The sequence below is a fragment of the Bos taurus genome, chromosome 3 (assembly GCF_002263795.3).
Source record: "Bos taurus isolate L1 Dominette 01449 registration number 42190680 breed Hereford chromosome 3, ARS-UCD2.0, whole genome shotgun sequence".
NCBI lineage: Eukaryota > Metazoa > Chordata > Mammalia > Artiodactyla > Bovidae > Bos > Bos taurus.
Window position 1 is genome coordinate 104,609,164 of NC_037330.1, and position 20,192 is coordinate 104,629,355.

Below are 20,192 nucleotides of genomic sequence, written 5' to 3' on the forward strand. Positions count from 1 at the left end.
GCGTAAGAATTCTGCCCCATCTCGTACGCACACAGACAGTGTCGTACACACAGATTCTCAGAAGGGCCACTGGTTTGGTGTTGGGTTCTTAAATGAAAACACTACTTGCCTCCTGTCTAGGCTGTGGCCTTCTGTGCTTGCTTTCAGCTTCTGAAAATAAGCAAAAGGTTTGCTTTCCTGGTGTTTTCAACATCAGTGTTTTATTACTTACGATCAGTAAAATTTTTACCTGATTTTGGGATATTGGGGTGCATGCATCCATGGGTATATGTAACTAAATTATAAGAACTTTATGCCCCAGGTCTGGGACCTAATAGCCCTCTGAATACCAGGCCTCTGTCCCTGTCTTGCCGGAGTCTCATCTATCTTGGCTGGTGATTCAAGCTCCCTAGTCTACAGCTCATGCAGACTCAGGCTGGCCTTCTACCAGGACTAGTGAAGCTGACCACCTGCTAGAGCCCACCTCCTATCTTCCCTCTGTGGGGGTCCACTCTGGGCAACGGCCTTGTTGTCCCCACACCTTGGATCCAGAAGAGGTGTCCAGTTGGTTGCAGAACTTCAGGCCTCAGCCCTGTTGCCTGCCCCTCATCTCCCTCCCCTGAGGCTTTCGTGGCTCCAGCCCCAGCACCCTACTGTCTTCCGTGTTGGGATATCCTACTAGCTAGACCTATGGAAGCCTCCAGAAGTGAGAGCCAAGTAGTCTGATATGTTAGCCAGCTGGCTCTTAAAACTCAGGTTCTTCTCATGGTTCTAAGCTGGTTTCTAAGCCAGAGCTCTGAGGGCTGTGACCTTAGGAGCAGGCAAGGTGGACTCCAGGTCCGTTCTGCCACCATCAGCAGAGAACATCCATCTTTCCCCTGGCCTGAGGCTCAGACTCCTGTTGGCCCAGCTTCTGGGTCCTGTAAGGAAAGCCCCCTACCTCTGACCTCATGTCACTGGTGATTTTTACAGGTATGTTCACCAGTTCTCTGCAGAGGCAACTTTTCCTTTTGTTACTTCTAGCTAGTATTAAAATTTTACACACACCTTCAGAAGCACAGAATGTAGAAAAGAGCCATTTTCTTAGCATCACTTGGTCCCAGAGATTGGAAATGGTCCTTCTAAAGGGGTTAAAGAGTTAAGTAAAAAAATGTTGATGCCAGTGTGAATTGTAACCCATTCCAAGGCTGAAGCCTTCTTAGTTCTTGTAGGTTTTCCCCTGTTCTGCAGCCAGTCCCAGCTGCCCCCTCCCACTGCCTCCTGTATCAAGGACCTCTGACATGTCATGAGGTATGGAACAGGGCAGCAGAGAGCACTGGCCCAGGAGTCCGAGGACTTGTGTTTCCTGGGCCGGTCATTGTCTCCCGCAGCTCAGGTGCCCTCTGTGCAGAATGAAGGGGTGGGCCTTTCGGCTCTCAGGCCTCCCTGACTCCATGATCTAGGCGGCCGATGGTGCTGATATGTCCTGCCTGCTCCTTTCCCAGAGGCTGCCAGCAGGAGGGCCCTCTCCAGAAGAGTGCCGGGCCCTGCTCACAGGTGCAGCCAGGCAGGTGCTGACCCCAGGCAGGTGGTGCTGGCCCAGTGAGTCACCTAATGACACAACAGCCACCTGACTGTCTCCCTCATGCACCCCACCCTCCTGCCTGGCCTGGGAAATGCTCCAAGCCCCAGCCTCTGGGCACTTCTCCACCCACCCCTGTGGCTTAGTGAAGGGAGAAACACAGGACTCGACAGTGTAGGGTCCTCCTTGGCCAACTGACTGTCACTCAGACTCATCACTCCCCATTCAGTCATGCAGAGGGGCCCATCCATCCATCAGAAGAAGCGAATCTCACCACTAGCTAGTATTTGCGGGGTACATTGAGATCCTTGCATGAAAGGGTCAATAGACATAGTTAGTATAGCCAATGCTTTATTATCCATCCACAGCACCCAGGGGCCTCCTCCCCTCACACAGGTACAGCCAAGCCCAGGAGTCACAGACCAGCCCAGAGCACAGTTCTGTCTCATCTGACTTTTCCATGACTCAGAGCTTTGGCCCACATTAGCTTGGATAAACAAGGCCTGGGGTAATGCCACCAGGATGGACTCCCCAACCTCAGTCTTCTCCCCATTTCTCCCATCCAAGAGTCACAGTGAGGTTAGGACATAAGTTGAAAGGGCCCTTTGACTGTTAAGCCTCCGGACACTGTGGTCACTCCTCGCCAGGGATACAGCCACCTCCTGTGGGGCCAAGCCAGTGCCTTCACAGAACAGGGAGCCATAGACTATGGTGCCCAATGTGCCACAGAGCCATAGGCTATGGTGCCCAGTTATTCACGGAGGTGGGGATGAACTCTGGCCAGCAAGCAGTTGGTGGCACAGGGTGGTCTTCCTTGGCCACCATCACTCTGCAGTCTTTAGGGAAAATCACCTTATTTCTCTAGGCCTCAGTCTCCTCGTTTGTCAAGTGAGGGAATGAGACTAGATTCCCAGTCTTTAAGGACCCATAGGAGACCATGGTGCCAGTTCAGTCCTCATAGCAGAGGTCAAAGTTTATGCCAGACTCCCAGAGATGGCGCTTGTGCCTGGTTTGGATCACAAGGTAAATATTGATCGTAAGGGTAACCATTCGTTCTGGTTTGCCTGAGATGACCTGGTTTATTCCCATTGCTCCTCCAGAATGGTTAATTGTACCCCTTTTACTCTCCAAAGTGCCCTAGTTTGGGTGACATCTTACATGGCCACCCTATTGACAGTAATATGATGAAATGAAATTCCCCTGCCTTTCCCACGTTCATCCTGCTTTGGGAGGATGCTCTCTGCCTAGGTCAGAGGAGGCCTTTGACTGCTCAAAGAATAGCCTTTGCTGAGTTGTGACCTTCCACTGAAGAAACTCAATCACTGCATTTGCTCAGTTCAGTTCAGTTCAGTTCAGTTGCTCAGTCATGTCTGACTCTTTGCAACCCCATGGACTACAGCATGCCGGGCTTCCCTGTCCATCACTAACTCCCGGAGCTTGCTCAAATTCATGTCCATCATGTCAGTGATCCATCCAGCCATCTCATCCTCTGCTGTCCCCTTCTCTTCCTCCCTTCAATCTTTCCCAACATCAAGGTCTTTTCCAATGAGTCAGTTCTTCACATCAGGTGGCCAAAGTATTGGAGTTTAAGCTTCAGCATCAGTCTTTCCAATAAATATTCAGGACTGATTTCCTTTAGAATTGACTGGCCTGATATCCTTGCAGTCCAAGGGACTCTAAAGAGTCTTCTCCCACACCACAGTTGGAGGAAAAAAAGCATCAATTCTTTGGCACATGGCTTTCTTTATAGTCCAACTCTCACATCCATACATGACTACTGGAAAAACCATAGCTTTGACTATATGGACCTTTGTCAGCAAAGTGATGTCTCTGCTTTTTAATATGCTGCCTAGGTTGGTCATAGCATTTGCTGGAGGGATATTATTTGAAGACATAGGTGATCTCATGCATCATTCGCTGCCCCTGTCTGAAGTACCATATGAAAAAGTTCTTTTCAGGTAATGCTTTGCCTCCTGCAAGGAACTTACATGTTTTCTTCTTTGCTGGTTATAATGACTCTGCTGCTGCTGCTGCTGCTAAGTCGCTTCAGTCGCGTCCGACTCTGTGCGACCCCATAGATGGCAGCCCACCAGGCTCCCCTGTCCCTGGGATTCTCCAGGCAAGAACACTGCAGTGGGTTTATAATGACTCTACAAGGGACCATGTCTCCCTTTTATCCTTGGCTGCCAAGAATCTCAGATATCAGTGTATAGTTGAACTGTAGAAGCACTGTAAGCCCTCATGATTATTATATCAGTGCTCTTTCCATCTTACCAGTCCTGACCTCCTACCTTATCTACACTTTCCTTTGTTCTGATTTGTCATTCTTATTTACAGATTTTTTTAATCTGGATTCATAGCTTGTCATTCTTTTAAAAATATTTATAAAATTTTATTATAGTGATATTGAAGTTTTTATAGAATTGAGATGAAAAGGAAACCAAAAGAATAAATTTATAGAATATACCTTTTGGCTAGTTGCTGAACTCCTTGCCCTTCCATGGCATGTCACTATGTCTGAGGTCCTGCCATTTGAGCAACAATTATTTGAGTCTTTCAGAGTACTCTATGAAAGTAGAAAGTGGGAACTTTTCAAGACTGTATCAGCAAACACCCAGTGAAAATAAAGGTGAGGCCATGAAGGGTGCCTGTGGTCAGTATGCCAAGGGCAGAGCATGCCTACAGGAGAGAGAAGAAGGCTATAGAGATGCACCGGTCAGTCTCCCAGACCCTCACCCTGGGTATGGACACCTGCGAGGTGGCTGGGGAATCAAATCTGGCAGTAGGGAGCCTGGATTCAAATGCAGGCCCTACCTCTTAGGACCACAGGACCTCAACAGGCCCCCCTCCCCCTGCAGTGCTTAGATTCATCCACTGGAAAGTAAGATGGCTGGCAGGACAGAGTTCACAGTGACTTCCAGCTTTGAAATTCTGTCTGTGTTCTTGGGAAAAAGGGCCCTGCAAGGCCCTCAGAGCCCAGGAGGCCTTGGCTGCCCAAATTTCAGCTGACCCTGGCAGAGCAGACATACGTGGGGCTCCACTCTGACCAGCTTTGTCCCTCAGTTTGACAAGGACCTCTATTCTGAGCCACTTCTAGGGTAACCCTGGGCCACTGACTAAACAAAAAAAAAGGCTGGAAAGTGGAAGAAGCTTCCAGAATGACCTTCTAGCTATTGCTTAGTGGCCCTGATGGTCACCCTGTGTTAGACTGTGAACCACCACATGGATGGTGGTTTTAGCTTTTTCATTAAACCCCAGGCTTGGAAGGTGGGTTAGCAATGGTTTGCAAAGCCATAAGCCTGGATACCTTCAGAACCCAGGGCCAGAAAGAGAGAGAAATACTAACCTGAGAACAGTCCCTCTCATAGAAAGCTCATCTCCAGATAATCAACCAGCCCCAACTCTTGCACTGGCCACGGGACCAGTCAGCATTCATCCAGTGGCATCCATGTCCATTTTCACATTGGATGCACTCTCGAGATGGAGTTGAGCCAGGAATTGCTATTATTTCATAGATACTATTTCATTTCATAGGTGACGCAACTGAGGCTTAGGGAGCTGAAACCCATTCAGAGTTGCTCTCTGCGCAAAGACTGGAATCCAAGCCTGTCATTCCTAAGTGCCCCATGGTTCCCAGAGTCTACTCTGCTCCTGACGCCCCACAGAGTCACAGTCCTCAGAACCACAGTGGACATTCAGAGTCACTGGCGCCTCTGGAAATGTGGGCAAAGGAGGTGCCAAGTGCTTTGGTGCACAGGGTCTGGGGCTGTGGGTTTGGGTTGAGTCTCCCTTGTTAACCTTTTAGGGATCACCCAGGTCTCACCGGAGCTGCATGAGCTGTAGATGAGTTACAGTAACCCTCTCTTCTCTTCTCTTTGTCTATTTCTGTGTGTGTGCTCTGGTCAAGTAGAAGAGCGTGAGTTCCCCTCTGCGACTGTTCATCTCCAACACGGGACGAAAGAGCAGAAGAGGTGGGACGGAGCTGCCCACGGCATCCAGCGTGGCTTCTCTCGTGCCAGGACCAGGGATGCCTGGACCATGCACACAGCCATCTCTAGCCGTCCACGGATCGCATAGCACACGGGGGACTTGTGGGGGGCCACTTGCCACTGCCAACTGAAACAATATGATGGCGACTCTGACATCCTTCATGACGTTTCCACGACAGACATTCAGGCAGAAAGTGCTGGTGCATTTTCTATCTGTGAAGTAGAGGGCCATGCCTCACCGATGTGAATAGTCTGGGCCCTGATGACCTGCCCTGAGTCCACTTGCCACCAGTGACACTTGGAAAAAAATTTTTAAAACTCCCCAAACCACCTTGGGTTTGACTTCCGTAGCTCTTGACCAATGTTACCCAAGCCAGACGCCTCCTTGGGACGTTTGGAGTATTCATAAATGCGGCCTGCTCCAACCCTCCCTTAATAGCATCTGAAGTCCTGTGGAGGTCATGGATCCTGAACAAAGTGTCAAGGGCACCAAGAAGGCTGAGGGAAGTCCCCGGAAGCGGCTGACCAAAGGAGAGGCCATTCAGACCAGTGTCTCATCTAGCGCCCCGTATCCTGGCAGCAGCACAGCCGCCACTCAAGAGGGCCCCCTCCAAGAGCTACTAGCCCCGCAGCCCTTCCCAGGCCCCTCGTCGGTTCTTAGGGAAGGCTCTCAGGAGAAAACTGGTCAGCCACAGAAGCCCCCCAAGAGGTCCTCCATCGAAGCCTCAGTCCACATCTCCCAGCTTCCGCAGCACCCTCTGACACCAGCATTCATGTCGCCTGGCAAACCCGAGCATCTCCTGGAGGGATCCACATGGCAGCTGGTCGACCCAATGAGACCTGGACCCTCAGGCTCTTTTGTGACCCCTGGGCTCCATCCTCAAAGCCAGCTCCTCTCTTCCCATGCTTCCATCATTCCTCCCGAGGACCTGCCCGGCATCCCCAAAGTCTTTGTGTCCCGTCCCTCCCAGGTCTCCTTGAAGCCCACGGAAGAGGCACACAAGAAGGAGAGGAAACCACAGAAGCCCGGCAAGTACATATGTCAATACTGCAGCCGCCCCTGTGCCAAGCCCAGTGTGCTCCAGAAACACATCCGCTCACACACAGGCGAGAGGCCCTACCCCTGCGGCCCCTGTGGCTTCTCCTTCAAGACCAAGAGTAACCTCTACAAGCACAGGAAGTCCCATGCTCACCGTATCAAAGCCGGCCTGGCCTCGGGAATGGGTGGCGAGATGTATCCCCCAGGGCTGGAGATGGAGAGGATCCCTGGGGAAGAATTTGAGGAGCCCACCGAGGGAGAAAGCACAGATTCGGAAGAGGAGACGGGCACCACTTCCACACACCCCACAGAGCTCTCCCCGAGGCCCAAACACCCACTCCTGTCCAGCAGTTTATACAGCTCCGGGAGCCAGGGTTCCAGCCACGAACGCTGTTCCTTGTCCCAGTCCAGCTCGGCCCCGTCGCTCGAGGACCCAGCTCCCTTTGCGGAACCCTCATCCGAACACCCCCTGAGCCATAAACCTGAAGACACCCACACGATAAAGCAGAAGCTGGCCCTCCGCTTGAGCGAGAGGAAGAAGGTGATCGACGAGCAGGCGTTCCTGAGCCCGGGCAGCAAAGGCAGCACCGAATCTGGGTATTTCTCACGCTCTGAGAGCGCTGAACAGCAGGTCAGCCCCCCAAACACCAACGCCAGGTCCTATGCCGAGATCATCTTCGGCAAGTGTGGGAGGATCGGGCAGCGGACTGCCATGCTGACGGCCACCTCCACCCAGCCCCTCCTGCCCCTGTCCACCGAAGACAAGCCCAGCCTGGTACCTCTGTCCGTGCCCCGGACGCAGGTGATTGAGCATATCACCAAACTCATCACCATCAATGAGGCCGTGGTGGACACCAGCGAGATAGACAGCGTGAAGCCCAGGAGGAGCTCACTGTCGCGGCGGAGCAGCATGGAGTCACCCAAATCCAGCCTCTACCGGGAGCCACTGTCCTCCCATAGTGAGAAAGCGAAGCCCGAACAATCACTGCTGAGCCTCCAGCGCCCGCCCAGCACCACCCCCCCTGTGCCTCTGCTGAGAAGCCACTCAATGCCTTCTGCCACCTGCACCCTCAGTACCCCCCACCACACCTTCCGAGGCAGCTACTCCTTCGACGACCACGTCGCCGACTCGGAAGCCCTGAGCCGCAGCAGTCAACTGTTTACCTCCCACCCCCGGATGCTCAAGCGCCAGCCGGCCATCGAACTGCCTTTGGGCGGAGAGTACAGTTCTGAGGAGGCAGGGCCCAGCAGCAAAGACGCAGCCTCCAAGCCTGCAGATGAACCGGAACCCAGGGAAAGCGACCTCACCAAAAAGACCAAGAAGGGTTTGAAAACGAAAGGGGTGATCTATGAATGTAACATATGTGGTGCTCGGTACAAGAAAAGGGACAACTATGAGGCCCATAAAAAGTACTACTGCTCAGAGCTTCAGTTGGCAAAGCCAGTCACCGTGGGTGCTCATGTATCTTCGGAGGCCGAGAAGAGCCAGGCCGAGCATGAGCCCTGGTCCCAGATGATGCATTACAAACTGGGGACCACCTTGGAACTCACTCCACTGAGGAAAAGGAGGAAAGAGAAGAGCCTTGGGGATGAGGAGGAGCCGCCCAGCTTTGAGTCCACCAAGAGTCAGTTCGGCAGCCCTGGGCCTTCAGAGGCTGCTCGGAACCTTCCCTTGGAGTCCAGCAAGTCACCAGCAGAGCCGAATAAGTCAGTGCCCTCCCTGGAGGGATCCGCAGGCTTCCAGCCAAGGACTCCTAAGCCAGGGTCCAGTTCAGAATCAGGGAAGGAGAGGAGAACCACGTCCAAAGAAATTTCTGTCATCCAGCACACCAGCTCCTTTGAGAAATCTGACTCTCTGGAGCAGCCCGGCAGTTTGGAAGGGGAAGACAAGTCTGCGGCCCCCTTCTCATCACCCCCGCCTGCCCCGCACGGACGCTCGGCCCACTCCCTGCAGCCCAGGTTGGTCCGCCAGCCCAATATTCAGGTTCCCGAAATCCTGGTGACCGAGGAGCCCGACCGGCCAGATACAGAGCCGGAGCCACCCCCTAAGGAGCCAGAGAAGACAGAGGAGTTCCAGTGGCCCCAGCGCAGCCAGACACTTGCCCAGCTCCCAGCTGAAAAGCTGCCACCCAAGAAGAAAAGACTGCGCCTGGCAGAGATGGCCCAGTCATCGGGGGAGTCCAGCTTTGAGTCCTCCGTGCCTCTGTCTCGCAGCCCGAGCCAGGAGAGCAGTGTCTCACTGAGTGGGTCCAGCCGCTCTGCCTCCTTTGAGAGAGATGACCACGGAAAAGCCGAAGCCACCGGGCCTTCATCAGACACACGCTCCAAACCCTTGGGCACCCACATGCTGACCGTCCCCAGCCACCACCCGCATGCCCGTGAGATGCGGAGGTCAGCCTCAGAACAGAGCCCCAACATCTCCCACTCCACCCATATGACCGAGACACGCAGCAAATCCTTTGACTATGGCAGCTTGTCCTTGACAGGCCCTTCAGCACCAACTCCAGCAGCTCCAGTGGCCTCAGCAGCCCCACCAGAGAGAAGAAAATGCTTTTTGGTGAGACAGGCTTCTCTGACCAGGCCTCCTGAAACCGAGCCAGAAGCCACCCCCAAGGGAAGACAGGAGAGTGAGGAACCAAAACCCTCATCCAGTAAATCTTTGGCCAAAGGCGCATTGCTCCCAGTTTCCTCTGCAGCCACCTCACACAGCGGGCACCCAGGAGGCAAGAGCCAGGTGCAAGACAGACCAGCGCTGGGGGCCACTCCGCCCTACACAGAAGCACTGCAGGTGTTCCCCCACCCCATCGCTCAGCTCCCGTTGCAGGAGAAACCCTACCTGCCCCCGCCTGTCTCCCTTTTCTCCTTCCAGCACCTCCTACAGCATGAGCCAGGACAGTCTTCAGAGTTCTTCCCCACCCAGGCCATGTCCAGCCTGCTCTCCACACCTTACTCCATGCCGCCCCTTCCTCCCTCCTTATTTCAAGCTCCCCCACTTCCTCTCCAACCTACTGTTCTACACCCGGGCCAACTCCACCTCCCCCAGCTCATGCCTCACCCAGCCAACATCCCATTCCGACAACCCCCTTCATTTCTCCCCATGCCTTACCCTGCCTCCTCAGCACTTTCTTCTGGGTTTTTCCTGCCTCTGCAATCGCAGTTCACCCTTCAGCTCCCCAGTGAAGTGGAAAGCCACGTGCCCCAGATCAAAACTAGCCTGGCCACACTGGCAACAGGAACCCCTGGCCTCTCCCCCAGCACAGAGTACAGCAGTGACATCCAGCTGCCCACTGTGGCTCCCCCATCCAGCTGCTCAGCACCCACATCAGCCCCTCCACTGGCCCTGCCTGCCTCTCCAGACACCATGGTGTCTCTAGTTGTGCCCGTCCGCATCCAGACCAACATGCCATCCTATGGGAGTGCCATGTACACCACTCTCTCCCAGATCTTGGTTACCCAATCCCAAGGCAGCTCAGCAACTGTGGCTCTTCCCAAGTTCGAAGAGCCCTCATGCAAAGGGACGTCTGTGTGTGGGACAGATGCGTATGAGGTCGGGCCCAGACTGGCTGGAGTAAGTGAAGAACAGAGCAGAGGTTTCCCGACTCCATTCTTGAGAGTGCCTGTGACATTACCTGAAAGAAAAGGCACTTCCCTGGCATCAGAAAGTGTCTTGAGCCTGGAGGGGAGTTCATCAACAGTGGGAGGAAGCAAACGTGTCCTTTCACCAGCTGGCAGCCTTGAACTTACCATGGAAACCCAGCAGCAAAAAAGGGTGAAGGAAGAGGAGGCATCTAAGGTGGATGAAAAATTTGAACTTGTAAAACCATGTAGCGTGGTGCTTAGCAGCACCGAGGATAGCAAGAGATCGGAGAAGTCCTACTTGGGCAGTCAGGGCCAGGGCAGGAGGGAACTAGAAACACTCTCCAGCCTGTCCTCAGATCCATCTGACCCAAAGGAAATTCCTCCCCTTCCTCAGCCCTCATTGCCCCATGTGACAACCTCAGGATCAGAGGCTTTGAAGGAATATGCCCAACCATCTGGTAAACCTCACCGAAGAGGATTACTCCCATCAAGTGTGAAGAAAGAAGATTCCAAGGAACAAGCTGACCTCCCTCCACTGGCACCTCCCAGCTCACAATCTCTGTCAGAAACATCCCCCAGACCAGCCAAGTTGCAAGAAGGTACGGACTCAAAGAAGGTACTGCAGTTCCCCAGCCTCCACACAACCACTAATGTCAGTTGGTGCTATTTAAACTACATTAAGCCAAATCACATCCAGCATGCAGATAGGAGGTCCTCTGTTTACGCTGGTTGGTGCATAAGTTTGTACAACCCCAACCTTCCAGGGGTTTCCACTAAAGCTGCTTTGTCCCTCCTGAGGTCTAAGCAGAAGGTGAGCAAAGAGACATACACCATGGCCACAGCTCCACATCCTGAGACAGGAAGGCTTGTGCCATCCAGCTCCCGCAAGCCCCGCATGACAGAGGTGAGTTCAGTCTTGTTTTTCTTCTACTCCCTGATTGTAAAAGCCTTTGCTGAGCTTTTAAAGCCACATTCTCCTCAAGGTCCATTTGCAAAACGAGAGCCAACTGAGTGGACAGATTTCCTCTCTATCAGCTGTGACTGGCCACCTTATTTATTGGATTTCTTTGTCAGTGTCCCTCAAATCATTGGACTAGATGCATTTCAATAAAGTGAACTTTAAAGTGACCCACTTTCCCATTAGCTTCTATTGAAATATCAAAGAAACAATCTTATCCAAAAGACTGAGTTCGTAAACCTTGCTGATGGGAATGCCTGCAACAGTTTGAGAATTTTATGCCACTCCAACATATATTTCTTCCTTACAGTGTTAGTCTTTTCCTGCTTTTCGTATTCTCTGCATCTACTATTTCTGTTCTCTGGTGCCACTTGAGATTTTCTCAGAGAGTCTAGAGTTTGACAAAAAAGACTCCTGAAATATTCCTTTTTTCTTTTATGTGAGTAGAAGAGCAAATAGACCTTAACTGTAGTATCCCTCTTTACCGGTAGGTGACAGTTCCACAGCTTGACTCATCTTTGCTGATGGTAGTGCACAACGCTGGCAATGCTCATGTTTTCTCCTCCATTGCCTCTGACCTGAGGCTGCATTAGGAGGCATGAAATCTTGATCTCTGCAAGTTCAGGAAGATTGACATTTGATAATTCCAAGTTTGTTTCGGACTGGTGACACCTCCATATCCTGGTGTCACCTTGTCAGGTGACAAGGGCAGCGTAAGGATTCAAGTCATGATGTGCTATGCTGACTTGATATTTGTGGAATAACAGTTGGTCTTATTGGTTGAGTAGCCTCACTGTGCCAGGCATTGTTCTGGGCACTTGAATCCAGTTGATGTTCATCACTGCCTGTGAGGTAGCAGTACCATTTCCATTCTGTAGATGAGGAAACTGAGAGTCAGAAGGTGAGAGGTCCAGAGCACATGGCAACTATTTGGCAAACCCAGAATTTGGACCAAGACCTGTCTGACTCCAGAGAGTCTATTTTCTTCTTTCAATTATTCAAGGAAAGAAGACTGTAAAAGTGACTGCAAATTTAAAGATCTTCATTAGTAAGTCTTTAGAACAGATCCTTTGACCAAATAAATCCCCCTAAACTAAATCCTGATTGCAGATAAATGAACAAACTATGTTCATTAACTTCTGCATTTGCATCCTCTTTTACTGAGTGATGCTTGTGCATTGAATTTCTCCTTAGCTCGCCTGGATATTCTGCACCAAACTGTTTCCCAAATTTATTCTCTAAATATCCTTGTCAGTCTACTGCTGCTGCTGCTGCTGCTGCTAAGTCGCTTCAGTTGTGTCTGACTCTGTGCGACCCCATAGACAGCAGCCCAACAGGTTCCCCCGTCCCTGGGATTCTCCAGGCAAGAATACTGGAGTGGGTTGCCATTTCCTTCTCCAATGCATGAAAGTGAAAAGTGAAAGTGAAGTTGCTCAGTTGTGTCCGACTCTTAGCAACCCCATGGACTGCAGCCTACCAGGCTCCTCCGTCGGTGGGACTTTCCAGGCAAGAACACTGGAGTGGGTTGTCATTGCCTTCTCCGTTGTCAGTCTACAGACATCCTTAAATGAGATTTCCACTATTGTTATACACATCACGACTGATTTTCTCTCCAGTGTCTCTTACTGGTTGTGGCTACTCCTGAGATGCTGTGGTAATTATAGTCATACTGAGAACTTATTGTGCACCTATTATGTACCAAGTACTATGCCCAACATGACTTTTTTCCTCACAACCACATTGATAGGTTTCTATATCATGATTTGATGGATAAAGAGACCAAAGCATAAAGAAGTCAGGTAACTTGCACAAGGTCCCAAACATAGTAAATGGCCTGGATTCAAAACTAGATCTCACTCTAAAGTTCTTTTGGATGATCTGAACTGCCCCTCTGTTTCAATGACTGAACACTGAAAGGTGGTTTAAGAAAAACAAAGAATTAATTTGGCTTAACTGGGTTTGACAACAAGTTGTTTAAAATGCTGCTTTCCTAAAATGAGCTGCAACTTTTTCCTGGAATATCTCATTTGGTTCACTTGGATCAGCTGATAAAGAATCCGCCTGCAATGCAGGAAACCTGGGTTCAATCCCTGGGTTGGGAAGATCCCCTGGAGAAGGGAATGGCAACCCACTCCAGTATTCTGGCCTGGAGAATTCCATGGACGGTATAGTCCATGGGGTCGCAAAGAGTCAGACACGACTGAAGACTTTCACTTAAACACTTAAACTTAGCGTGTTTCCTACCAGAAGCTCACCAGTCTGATACATTACTGTAACTGCATAGCCCACTGCTTGATGCCTTTCTACAATCATCCCTCTCTCTGGTCTCTGCTTGCATTCCAGTGATAGGTTGCTCACCACCCCTTAGTACAACCCAACCCATCTTTGGGCAGTGCTTTAAGAAAGTTCCCTATTATATTGACCTGACATTTGTCATCCCATAGCTTCCATTAACTGTTAGTAGCTCTGAAAAGGCCCTTTGGGTGATATCAGGATTTCAAAGCTCTTCCTAACCATCTTTATACAGGAATAGACCACCCAGTCAGGTTTGAGTTTGGTCACATACATTTTTTTTTTTTTTCATATGTAAACCATGGGGAAACCCAAGCTTATACAAGAGTTCACTTTGCAGCCACATTTCGTTCCCCAAGTTTCTCCTTCCTTTTTCCTCCTTGGCAATAATTTTGACAACCGCATGCACTATTGCAAAGAGATTAAGAACAAGGGCTTCAGTGCCAGATTGCCCAAATTTGAGTTCCCCGATCTCACTTACTAATTGACTTTGGATCAGTTACTTAACCTCTCTGTGCCTTGGTTTCCTCATTGGTAAGACAGAGATAAAAAGCTGTAAGATAGAAAATACGTAGCTCATAGGAATGTGGAGATAATTATATGAGTTAAAATATGCAAGGTGTGATTAGAACAGTGGTTGGCACACTGACACTTGATAATCACTATCTTCAGTTACTCACATTATTATCTTTAAAACTTAAAGTGTATCCCTGGTCCCCTGCTCGAGTCCAACCATGTTTCCTGGTAGAGTGTCTGCTGCCACCAACACCAGCCTCCTCCAGCTTGGCTCTGACATCACAGCTATCAGCCTGAGGGAGGCCTCTTGGTCATTCCATGGATGGCCCAGATGGTAGGCTGACATGGAAGTGAAAACAGCATGCTCTGAAAACCTTTGAGTATTGCATAAAATCATCGATCTTTTGCTGAAGCGGCACACCATACCTTCTCTTGGTTTCCACTCCCCATCTCCAATTCAGAAGAGATTGTCAGTGAGTCACTGAATCACTAAAGCTGATCCTGGAATGAATCTTTAAGATGGTCTAATCTTGACTCTGAGCCTCAGAGAGGTGAATTAATCCACCCAAGGTTGGCTCAGTTTGCAGTGGCCTATGTGATGCAAGAACTCAGATTCCTTGATTTCCAATCAGCTACTTTTCTGTTCAGCCCCTTGTAGGAGCAGGTGTGGTGGCTGAAGCAGGGATTTCTGTCCTTAGATTGTCGCAGCACCAGGGGACACAGTTGCTGCTCCTACTGGCTATAAACAGGGCAGTTCCTCCTGACCTTAATGAAATGGCATGAAGCAGGATGAGAATATCACTGCCAGCCTCAGCCCCCAGCCCAGCATCACTGCTCTCTATTAAAGGTGCACCCATCCCTGCCACCATCAGAGGATCTAGGGGACAGGTTATCCACCCAGCTCTTAACACCAAGGCCTATAGCTCATGAAGAGAATGGGTTCCCTAAAATGCCCACCCCCCCAGACACATGCCCATCAGTGGGCAGCACAGCCTCTCTGTGTCCAGCTCTGGCAGCAGTCGGGGGTGGGGTCAGGGCCTTCAGGAGACCTGCTTTATGCTCCTAGAAATGCCCTTGACTTGCTGTGTGGCTTTGACTTACTGATGTATAAAGGAGAATTGGGCCAGTTAATCTTCAAAGGTGAAGTCTTCATTTCTGTATGCAGCATTCCTCTCACACACCTTCTCTGAGGTTGGCATGACCCAGGAGACCAAGATGAGGACCTGTCCCCAGAAGCCCCTAGACTAGTGTGAAAAAAGAGAAGAAACACAGCTCTCGTGGGAAGGCCTGGTCTTCCCTAGAGAAAGGCCTGGGCAGAGTCCTGGTTCTGACTTCACCTCTGGGGATTCATTTCCCTTCTTCTGTAAAGTGGGGCAGGTAGCATCTTGTCTCCGGGTAGAGGGAGAATGAATGAAGTGAGCCATGGTGAAGCGTGGGCATCATTCCATGACGGCGTGTTAACCAGCAGTGATTTTGTTGTTCCTGCGGTGGGCCAGGTTCGCCTCCCTTCGCTGGTTTCCCCGGAAGGACAGAAAGAGATAGCTAGAGTGGAGAAAGAAGAGGAGAAGAGAGGGAAGCCGGAGGAGGACGCTCCCGCCTCCAAGAGAGGGGAGCCGGCGAGGATCAAAATCTTCGAAGGAGGGTAAGAATTATGTTTGGTTTGCAGTGTCTGCTCTCCACGCAGTAAGCGCTCGTGCCCGCCCGCAGGCTGGGGGTGGTGCCTGCCTTCTGTGTTCAGAACGGTGATCTGTGTTCAGAGGTGGTGAGCATCTCATCTGGCAAGGCTGTGTCCACAGGAGCCCTGGGCTTTCCACCTTCCAGGAAGTGCCATCTTTGTGGGACTTGCTGGCCACCTCTGTTAAGGAACATTGGCTCCTTGGTGGGGGCTGGGGGACACCAGGTATATGCTGGGCACTGGAACAGTCTGGGTCTTCCCCCAGCCCCTCTTGCCTCAGATGCTGGCTGGGTTCCTAGACCCCACATTGGGGTTGATAGTGACCCTCCCGGGTCCTATGCGGACTGCCGTCTACGTTGGTACATGTTCTGCAGAAGTCACCTCTGTCCTGCCTAAGCAGCCACAGTGACAGGTCTGAGGTCCCATGGGCTCTGCCAACTGGGATGCTTACAGGGCTGATGGTGCACTGCACTCATCAGCTGTACATACTGGTCTCTGGGTCTCTTCCTGGACTGGCCTGATCCAGGACTTGTTGATTTGTAAACATTTAGAGGAACGCCCCTGGTTTTTCACCTTCGGTGCTTTGTGTTTGTCAACCTAATGACTGAAACAGCTCAGAATTCTCAGCTGTGGGGCTCTCGGGGCTCCCAGAAGGCTGCCTGCTTCCAGGCCTGCTCTGTGGAAGTGTCATGCGAGCTGTGTTCTGTGTGACCACGTGCGTGCTCCCTGGGATGTGGGTGTCTGTACGCAGGTCCCGTGGTGTCTGTCTCAGGGTCCTGTGTCTGTGTCCCCAGTGTAATCAATGCAGCCCTCTTCCTACCCAGTCCTGAGGGATAATGGCATGGAGGAAAACCTGCCTCCCAGGGAGGAGGGTCCCTAGAAACCCATGTTCCCAGGAACATGGAATGTCACTGGAGCCTACAATCCTCCAGCACTTGCAAGTGCCCAGCTCACAAGATCAAAGTGGGAGGTGCCAGGTTCCTCTGGAGCACTGGGAGAGGAGACAGTGCCCAGCTCCCGAGGCCACTGGTGGGCATCCTTCGGCACTGACCAACAGGGTCTCCCAGGAGAAGGGGTGTTTGAAAACTGAACTTGGGGACTTGTGTTGTCACAGCAATAGGGAGGGGAGTCAGGGATGGCAAGCATCCTTCAGTGGCAAGGACACGTCCCCAAAGGGGAGAAATATCTTGCCCAGAGTTCCCGTAACTTCTCCATTGAGAAACACTAGACCAGCGGGTTTTCGAAACACTGTCTTTCCACCTGGGGACTGGCGGGTTTCCTCTTCTGCTACTTGGTTAGAGCGCCCCCGTGTGTCTCTGTGTTCGCACATCATCGGATCCTCCAAAGGCCATGTAACATTTCACCCCAGGATTGGTGGATCAGGCACAGCCTTCTCCCCGCAGCTTCAAGGACCATCTGTGGGGTCCCAGGGGTGGCTGAATGTCAGCTGGTGTGAACAAAGGGGTCTGCCTCTGCCTTGAGAGGCAACAGTCCCCAGACTGGAGATCTGGTTCCCTGAGGCAGTTCCCTTGTTCTGAGCCCCGAAAGGGCAGCTGGAAGGAGCCTTTCCCCAGCCCAGTTAGTTAACAGCTCCAGCCCCTCCTAGAGTGAGAGGTGAAGGCCACGTCTGGGTCCTCTTCTCCTCTTTCTGCAGTCTGGCCAGGGGTCCCCACTCTAACCCACCCCCACCATTCCATCCAGGTCATCACTTAGTCCCACCCACTCTGTTCAGAATCTCCCTGTCTTGCCAGGTCCAGCATCCCTGCCCCAGAGTGGCTCTCCCACTAACCTGTTCCACTGGGACAGTCTCCTCACCTCTCCAGCTCTGCCTCCCATCGGTAAAAGGGGTAATTACATACTTGGTGGGTTGTTGGGGGATCTTGTGCTGCCCTATGTAAAGACCAGCTCAGTTCATGGTGCTAACAAATGGGTATTGGAGTACTTTTTTCATTTTTGTGTCCATTGTTTTGATCCCCTCCAGGATAATCTCACTCTGTCGACTGTGAGGAACATCACCCTCACTCTCTCCACTTGTCACATTTAATTTCAGCACTTTGGTAGGGGGAACGGTAATGCCACCAGTCAGGTCATCTTCTCCCACAGTCCCGCTGTCCCATCTGGGCCCCTACTGTACCTACTGTACCTCCCACCTTCGCTTCTGGTGACCCCTCAATATTTATGGTTCTTTGGGGGCTGGTGTCACCCTCCAGGAGAGTTTGCAAATGTGGACTTGAAAGTTTAGGGTTGTCACAGAACTTCCAAGTGCTCTGTACCAGAAGATAGCCAGAGCCAGGAGGGTCAACTGTGATCCTGCTCTCATGGAGGCTGGCTCAGGGGTAGCAGAAGGCCTGGAGCTGAAATGTGGGGACCCCTGGGCCCAGAGTAGCCAGAGAGGGCTTCCTGGAGGAGGTGGGCTGGGCCTGGAGGGTATATGAGACCCGGACAGGCAGAGAGGAAAGGTGAGTCAGACGGCAGTCTGGGTGTCCTGGTGACTCATGCACCTGGTCAGTCGGACTCGTTTCCTGTGGCCTTGAACGGTCTCCCTAGTCAGTGTTGTCCGCTTCCTTGGCTAAACTTCATCCCTGCACCAAGGACATGAAATCTGAATCTCCAGCTAGGACCTTACTCCTGAACTGTAGACCATTGCTTCTGATGCCTCATGGGCACCTCTGCCTGGAAGACTAGGGCACCTCAAACTTAGTATGTGCTGACCAGGCTCTACAGGTACCACCAACAGCATCTCCTTCCATCTTGGGAACCAGATCCTTAGGCTCAAAACAGCTCTGTCTCATCTCCATTAACAAATCCTGTCAACTCACCCTGTGAAACCACATCCAGAAGCTGCCCATTTCTCCCACGTCCCAGCTCAAACCACTGCTGAGTTTCATCTGGATCGTCACAGTCTCCTGCTAGAATCTCCTGCTTCCATTTTACCCACTATCATGTACTCTTAACCCAGCAGCCGGAGCAATCCCGTTTAACATCAGCAGACCCTGTCACTCCCACTCTGCACCCTTCACAGACCTCCAGTAGCCTGCGTGTTCTAGCCCCAGATCCTCCCTGACCTCTGCCTGCCCCTCTACCCCTTGCTTCTCCTTTTTCTTTTAAATAGGTCTTTTAAAAATTTTTATTTATGTATTTATTGACTGAGCTTGGTCGTCACATGAGCTTTCGCTGGTTACAGCAAGCAGGGGCCACGCTCTAGTTGCAGTACGTAGGCTTCTCCCTGTGGCAGCCTCTTTTGTTACGGCTCACGGGCTCGAGAGTGCAGGTTCAGTAGTTGTGGTGCATAGGCTTAGTTGCCTCACAGCACGTGGAGTCTTCCCAGACCAGGGACTGAACCTGTGTCCCCTGCATTGGCAGGTTCCTACCCCTTGCTTCCTGTGCTCCAGCCAAGGATCTCTTTGTCTGACATGTTGCTACCTTAGGGCCTGTGCACTTGCTGCACGCTCTGCCTTGAACACTTTTTTCAGAGTCCCACAGGTCCCTCACTTCCTTCAGTCACCTTCAGAGAAGCCTTACCAGATCACCCTCCTCTCTGTATCCTCCTCCAGCATTTCTTATCCAGCTTCCCTTCCCTGCTTTATTTTTCCCCAGTCACTAGTTTACTTCTGTTTCCCCCTCCAGAACATACACCCTGTGAGAGGTCAGGAATTGTGCTTTATTCATTGTCATATCCCCAGTGCTGAAAATGGTGACTGGCATGTAGGCAGCGCTGGTGAATGTTTATTAACTGAAGGAATCTCCCTTTACCTCCCTGAACTCAGCAGCCCTTAGAATCCATGAGCAGTGGAGACTCTGGGTCTCAGGAAGGAGGAAGGACAGAGAGTCAGGGCCAACCCACCAACCTGACGTCAGACTTGGCCTGGGAAGGTGAAGTTGGGTGGCTTCGGCTATGGGGCAAGCACCCTGGGGCTGGGAGCCAAGGTTGTTTGCTTGCTGACCTGCCCTGCAAGTGTTACAGGTAAAAAACGAAACATGATTCCAAAAAGGGCTGGCTCATGGGTTACCAGCTTCCTGGCCAGTGCCTGCTCTGAATAGATCCTTTCTGTCCTGGGGGCCAGAGAGGAGTGGTCCTGGGCACCCAACTCTGGAGACAGGCCGCTGTCCTTCCTGGGTGAGTCCAGGCTATCAGGGCCGTGTCTTCTTTCTGACTCAGTGCCTTGATCCCTCTTGAATGCTCAGGCTTCTCCCTGGAGTATAGATGTGCAGCTTTGAGTGTGGCCCCTTGGGCCAGGAGCGAGAGGTCCTGCTTCTGTCACATGTTCCCACACTGGCTTTAGTTCTCTTTCTATTTCTCCCAAACCCTGTTGTTCCATCTCTCCTAGGGAAGACCTGGGCTTTTGTGGACACAGAGGAGGGTGGGATATTGCAAAGCACAGGTGCGATATTCAATGGCCCAGACCAGGGAGATGGCAGTGGAGATGGGGGTGGAGCTAGAGGACATCTGGTGAATCGAATACAAAGGGTAGGGATGAGAAGCTTGGAGTGGAGAATGACTGCCACGTTTCTGGCTCAAGGGTATATGAAGCTGCCATTTACGGAGATGGGCAGGGATGGGAAGGAGAGTGAGAAAGAGGTTTGGGGAAGGAGGGGTCAAAGCT

General features: G+C 51.6%; 1 protein-coding gene across 4 annotated transcripts in view; it reads left to right on the forward strand.

Annotated features, from left to right (window-relative positions):
- Positions 1-20,192, forward strand: part of HIVEP3 (HIVEP zinc finger 3) — a 565,238-nt gene that overhangs the window by 500,032 nt on the left and 45,014 nt on the right. For all 4 annotated transcript variants that reach the window (XM_059885184.1, XM_059885183.1, XM_059885185.1 and 1 more), the window contains 2 exons: positions 5,451-11,051; positions 15,410-15,555. In XM_059885184.1, coding sequence (XP_059741167.1) covers positions 5,991-11,051; positions 15,410-15,555 — 5,207 coding nt within the window. In that variant the 5' untranslated portion in view covers positions 5,451-5,990. The remainder of the gene's footprint in view (positions 1-5,450; positions 11,052-15,409; positions 15,556-20,192) is intronic.